This window comes from Gavialis gangeticus, unplaced genomic scaffold (genome assembly GCF_001723915.1).
Source record: "Gavialis gangeticus isolate Ggan-Ray unplaced genomic scaffold, GavGan_comp1, whole genome shotgun sequence".
Classification (NCBI taxonomy): Eukaryota; Metazoa; Chordata; order Crocodylia; family Gavialidae; genus Gavialis; species Gavialis gangeticus.
The window spans coordinates 11,361,753-11,368,684 of NW_017729007.1; the positions used below are offsets into that span (position 1 = coordinate 11,361,753).

Below are 6,932 nucleotides of genomic sequence, written 5' to 3' on the forward strand. Positions count from 1 at the left end.
AGGCATCACATTAGTTGGACCCAGTTCACCCAACCTCTGTATAGATCAGGCACTTCAGTGGGGCTTTTTGGTGCTTTTATCTAATAGCTGCTTGAATCAGCTATTAGATAAAAACACTAAAAAGCCCCACTGAAGCGCCTGATCTATACAGATGGTACAGAGCCAGGTTGAACTAACACGCTTCCTCTTCTGGTAAAGCACTCCTTTAGTTTTGTTTTTTCATATCTATGAGCACCCTTAGTCTTCTACATCCCAGATGAGTGGGCTAGCCACAAAGCTGTGGGCTGTTCAGGGATGGGAGTTTCTTTCTTGTCTTGATCGAAAAAGTGAACATTTCTAAAATCTCAAAACACCTAACAGGATGGGAAAACAATTTCCTGTCCAGTCATAGTGAACACAAGGAGTCCCTTTAAAATGTGCACATGAATTCCTGCTTGTAGTGAACCAGTCCATCCTCCCTAATACAACCACATGTTTTCTGCAAGAGGACTGATTGAGGTAACTGATTTGCCTTGGGCTGGTATGAAGCCGCTGATTTTTGTAAGTCTATGAGATCAAAATAGAGGGCCAAATTGGTAGGAAATGAATGCTTTTTTATCTAATACCATATAATAGTCAGAAGGACTTCTTTTGATATGAGAGTTAGCATTACAACTCTCAGGCTGTTGATTATATAATTTTAGTTTTCATGGGTGCCTTTCCTGAAGTGTTTACATTTGACAGATGGAAAGCAGTTATATTACAAATGAGTCACTCGTTTGTGCTACCTATGTTATGTTTGTCCTAGGTCAGGCAGCATTTCTGTCCATTCACCTACTAAATCTTTATAAAAACATGAAACACAGTGAAGAAAAAAGAGTAAATAAAGAACTTCTACCTCTTATCCACTTGCCTGTACTCTCAAATTCTTACCATCTCCTTTTTACTTTGTTCCACAGTATATTCATTCAGCTGGAATCATTCACAGGGTAAGTTCACTAACTGTATTTACCTGAATCCAACATGACTTCAAATTTAAGATCCCACCCCCTCCACCTCAAATTAAATTCTATACATGGAAAATTATAAATTGGTTATAATTTTCTATGTACGGAATCTAATTATTGGAGGGATGTCTTAAATGTCTCCCTCCTCACTGAAACGGCAGGGAAATCAGTGGCATAAGTAGAAAAGAGTGGGGACAGATGGGCAGCCTGATTCTGGTCCCTTGTTCACCCCTGGTGACTGCCCCCACACCTATCCCTAACCACTTGACCCCACCCCTGCCTACAGCCTGTGCCCTAGTCACTTGCCCCCATGCCTCCCTACTAGGTCTGCATCGCCCCATGCCTCTGTGTCTGGTTTGCTCCAGCACTGGATCAATGCCACCGTGTGCCTCTGCATTGGGTCCCATGCCTCTACATTAGGTCCCACACCACCCCATGCCTCTGCACCGAGTCCCATGCCACTCTATGCTGGGTCCTTCACTGCTCTGTGCCTTGCTGAGTGGATTCCTGCCATGTCTTTATGGCAAGTACTGCATTTTTATTTGATACTCTATTCTAATATGAGGCTTTGTTCTCCCCATGTTGAATGGGCAAAAGCCTTGTCTTGGAATCAAATAAATACGGTACTGCAAAACATTGCAGAATGCACTTTTCAGTATCAGAGTTGCTGTGGAAACCTTGTTACAATTCTGTTTTAACTTTATGAAGTGTGCCTGACCTATCTCTGTGTTTGTTCTGATGTAGGACTTGAAACCCAGTAACCTAGCTGTAAATGAAGACTGTGAATTAAGGGTAGGATTCATGCTATTATGAAGATTAAGATTCTTGTAATAACCCTGAAGCTAGCACTTCTCTGAGCAGGCATTAGTCACCTTACTCTCACATTTATTTAATCTACTTATTACTGTTGCTCTGCTGGCATAGAAAAAAATAAATCACATTAATACTGTTACTTCACCAATGTTATAAATTACCATTTCATTTATAGAAGGTCTGCAAAATGCTTACTTTATATAAATCATGCTAACACTTAAAAGCAGGCCATAGAAGGCATTTAGATTAATAGTTTATCTGATAGATGCTTCCAAATGTCAACCTTTGCTCAAGGGGTGGTGCCAAGGCTCCAGGATCTAGCTCAGGATGCCTAAATGAAGCATCAGACCAGCATATATGGCAGCTTCTGTACATCTACAGAACATTAGATTTTAAAAGTTGTTTCATAATGATTAAACTGAACTAGTATATAAATGACTGTTTTGATAATCTGGATGCCTGCCCAAGATGTTCAAAAACCGTGAGATTTTTTTTTTCAAATAAATTCTGAGCAGGGCCATTTGCCTTCTGGTTTCTGAGTATTTGCTTGGCATTTGTAAGTTGTTCTCCATAATCATGAGGGACAGAACATGTTGTTTTTAATTGACAATAAGATTATAATGTAATCGTTTTATTCCACCACTGTGGGGACTTAAGAAAAATATCAAGTATCATGAGACTAGCAATAAAATCATAATACATGGCAAAATTGAATTATCAGTACTGTGCAGTTAACCTTCAGGGCCAATTCTAACGTAAGCTGAAGACCTGCAGCTAGTTCCTGTGGATGCTAAACTAAATTTCATAATCAGCCTATTTACATTTTCATGCCTAGATTCTGACACTCGTTTTGGAGGAACTATGGGACAGCTTGTCTTGGTCATTTATTTTTTAAAAGTATAGTATATGCTTTCATACTGTACGGTGTTAATGAAGATTCTAAATCTTATTTTTTGGAGTGTATATCCTCCCTTCCATCTTACATTAGGGTATGCTCCATTTTTTTATTAGGCATCAAAATGTTTTGACAAGCAGATTAAGGTAGTTCTTCAGGGAAAAACTAGAAATTAAATGGGGACAAAACAGGGAAAACAAAATGTATACTACATAACTGAGAAGGAAGTGTTCATTTGAAAAGGAAAATGCAGCCTGCTGTAATACCTTTTCTTGTACTCGTATTGAAATTCTAAGCTCTTAATCTGATGATCTTTGCTTCAAATGCTGTATTTTTATTATCTGCCTATCTAGAAAAAATATTAAAAGGTTACTTTGAAAGAACAGATATAAATATTAACATTTAGTAATTATTAATCATGTGTAAAAAAAAAAAAAATCTGTTAAAATGTTAAGACCTAACATAACATTCAAACTGGGTTATAATTAGGGATTTTTGAGGAATATCCCAGGAATTCTTCATGCTCCCATTGGCACAGAGAAGACTTGCCATAAACTCAATAAGAGCAGGATTGAATTCCCATGCTAAGAGGGGCTTGACTGACTCTTAGTTTCCATCTTTCATGAAGAGATGCTGGGTACCAAAGACACTTTTGGCACTGGATAGTATTTCCACTAGAATGGTACAGTTTTGTAGAAATGGCTTTTATGTATTTTAAGCTGCTGATTAATCCAAACAGAGAAATAAATACCCGAAGGCTAAGAAATGCATTTAAAAACAAACCCTGCAATTATTTTTTATCCGACATAAAACTACCAAAACAAAGGACGTTCACTGGGAAATATTTTGCCAACCAGCAAATGTGTGATGTAATTTAAAACGACTCCTCTTTTCATTTCACTGGGGGAAGTTGTACTGAAAAGCAGATGGCATCTTGTGAGCCAGTAATTTAAGCTTTCTTGTTATGCAGTATATATGTGCTTCTTAGTAGCATCAGGGTGGTAAATGATGGAATATAGAAACTATACCACACACAGCAGACTTTTTTAGGTCTAATAGTAGTTAGATTATTGTTCTCTAATATTTGAAGGAAACGGAAGTACAGACAACAATCAGAGTTGGTAGAAGATACTGTAGTTCCTCAATCACAGACAAACCTTGATTCTTGGACTGAGTTCCACTGATCTTAATGGGCTCTGTATGAGTCTGCCAGAAATAAAAAATGTCACAAACCAACTACAATATTAAAATTAATGAGAAATTATGTGTTTATTCTGTAGATTTTAGACTTTGGTTTAGCCCGACAAACTGATGATGAAATGACTGGATATGTAGCAACACGATGGTACAGAGCTCCAGAAATTATGTTAAACTGGATGCACTATAATCAAACAGGTAAACTAAAAGTAGATTTTGCAGTTTGTTTTGACCTACAGATATATTTAGAAAGGGAAAAGCAACTACCATCTTTGACAATCTGGGTGTTGTTTATCATGCAAATTGTTCTCCTTATTTTTGACAGTTGACATTTGGTCAGTTGGATGCATCATGGCAGAGCTATTGAAAGGAAAAGCCCTTTTCCCAGGAAATGACTGTATCCTTAATATAAAATGCAATTACATGAAATGCGAATGCACTCAGTTCTTTTTCTTTTTCTTATTACAGAAATGTTATCATAGCAACATTTACCAGGTAGCAAACTTCCAATACAGCAAACAATGTTTTTCTAATTATTAAGTTTACTGCAAATGATACCTAAACATAAAAAACATCAAAAGACAAAGAAGGGAAACAGCTTTTCCTAGATCTCAATAAGCTATATGCAATCTTTTTTCTCTGTCTGGTATTTAACTAGTGACCCAGGTAAAAAAAAAAAAATTCTGATTTCTTCCATTAGTGCAGCTTCTCAAAAACAATGTGCATTTATTTAAATTAAATTAGTATGTATATCCTTTACTGTTGTGAAACTGGTGGCTTTTGTACATTTTCTGCATACAACAGAAAGTAGTGAGACTATTATAGTCCATGCTGTAGTATTGATGGGCTTTACTCAAGCCTGTTTCTTTGAGTGACTGGAGTGCAAAAAAGACAGTTGCTGAGTAAAATAGAATAATAATAGGAAACGCAAAGGAAGTAAAAATGGAGACACAAGAGAATGAAAGATGAGGAAATAATTACTGCATGAGATCAGAAAACCTCTTTATATGAAAAACAGGAGCATGGTATACATCTTATTTTGTTGTATTTCATGTTGACCAACGCTGCTGCTGAAGTTGACATTGCCAGGTGCAATAAGGACATGGCATATCAGAAAAAACAACTAAGACAGCTGGCATTTAACAGATCATATCTTGCCTTTGACCTTGCAATAGATTTTAAACCATGTAGGCTCTATTGTTACAAAGGACATCATGGCAACCCTCAAGTTCCTTCACATTTCTTGTTTCAGATTAGTTGATTAGTTTGTGTATTATTTTTTAATTTTTTATTTATTTATTCAGCTGGTGTGAACTGGTGCAGTTCCACTGATTGCATTGGAGCTATAGTGTTCATTTTAGACTACCTGCATAGGACTTTATGGTTTGTTTACACACTGAAAATTTGGTTAATGCTTGCTTTTATCATCTTTCGGGGAGTTTTCTTGAACACATATAGATATTGATCAACTAAAGAGAATAATGGAAGTTGTGGGCACACCCAGTTCTGAACTTCTCAAGAAAATATCATCAGAACATGTAAGTTGACAGTCGCATATATAAACTGATTTAATAATTTACTTGTCAGTAGTAACTGGTGTAGTAGGACATTGGTATTATTCCACTGATTTTTCTGAATTGATAGGCTAAGTACAAACAGTCAAAAAGCCTGAGACTGAATTGATTTAATCTTCACAGGTTAGTCTAAGCTGCATACATCGAACGGGTAAGCAAGTGAAGACATTCACTTTTGATTCCAGAAATGCAGCCATGTGTCTGGTTTATCTTAAACCAGTTTCAGCCATTCTAAAAGTGGTTCATGTGCACTGAACTTCTGTTGTGTTACAGATTTGAACCAATTTCTGATCCCTTATACTGGTTTATGTGTAATTATTGTCCCTAGCCATAGTGAGCAATGTGCTGTCTTTTTGAAGTCTTGGCTGGTTGTGCTGTAGTAGCAGCATTCAGCAAGTACAATAGAGTGAAATCTTTAAAACTGCCTGCAAGATTTAAGAATCTTCAATTTCCAATTAAACTAAGCCTCTCATTCATTTAGTCATTTTTGAAAATGTTGATTTTAATTTTTCACTTTGGGATTTGGAAACTGAATATGTAAGAATGTAACTCAAAGTTTTGCACCCAGTTCTGGTAATCCTTGATTTTTCTGCTGTGCTTCAAAGTTAATGTTTGGCCAAGAGAATTATGTTATCATTAGAGGCTGCTTGCAGATATTTAAAAAAAAAAGCACTTTACTGGAAGAAGCTGCATGTTGTTTCTACCTGGCTCCATAGCATCTGTACAAATTGGGAGCTTCAGTGAGGCTTTTTGGCACTGTTATCTAAAGCTGATTTAATCAACTATTAGATAAAGCACCAAAAAGCCCCACTAAAGCATCTGATCTATACTGATGTTGGGCAAGCCAGGTCCAACTAATACAGTGCCTTTTCCAGGCATGCACTGGGCTTGGTGCAGGAGTGCACTGAGCTTAAAGTGGCAGTTTTGTTTTAATGTCTGCAAGCAGCCAGAGTGGTTTTTGTTACATTTTGCATTATAAATATTTGTGATAAATCTAAAGAAAATACTGAATCCCAGAACCACCACCATGTTCTTCATTGGAGCTCACCATCTGGATCTCAGTTTTGAGGGTCATACCTACTTACCTTTTGCTAAATACTTTAGTGAAATCTAGTTTAACCTGAAGAAGCACATGACTAAAGAAATAATTGTATAATATAATTATGTATAAGTTGAATGAGTGGGGCAACCTATTAAAACAGAGGTTTCTTATCCAATAACCTGTCTTTCTAAAATCTGTAATTCCATCTAGAAGCAGCAATTATACTGTAAAAGTTGATGAGTAGCTATGTACCCTCACTGAAAGTAGAAGATATCACTTATGTCCCCCTTGGAAATACCCATTCTCTGCCCACATTCTGTTCCCTTCTGTCTTGTAACTTCTGCTTGTTCTAAATGTTACTTGTATCCTTGTCTTGAAGAAGAATAATTTTGCATTCCCTGCTACACTCTTCAAGGCATGGTCAA

At 36.7% G+C, this 6,932-nt stretch overlaps 1 protein-coding gene across 1 annotated transcript in view; it reads left to right on the plus strand.

The window, feature by feature from the left end:
• Positions 1 to 6,932, plus strand: part of MAPK11 (mitogen-activated protein kinase 11) — a 60,954-nt gene that overhangs the window by 33,460 nt on the left and 20,562 nt on the right. Inside the window, exons 5-9 of the mRNA XM_019509294.1 lie at positions 939 to 968; positions 1,731 to 1,778; positions 3,975 to 4,089; positions 4,217 to 4,288; positions 5,350 to 5,429. Coding sequence (XP_019364839.1) covers positions 939 to 968; positions 1,731 to 1,778; positions 3,975 to 4,089; positions 4,217 to 4,288; positions 5,350 to 5,429 — 345 coding nt within the window. The remainder of the gene's footprint in view (positions 1 to 938; positions 969 to 1,730; positions 1,779 to 3,974; positions 4,090 to 4,216; positions 4,289 to 5,349; positions 5,430 to 6,932) is intronic.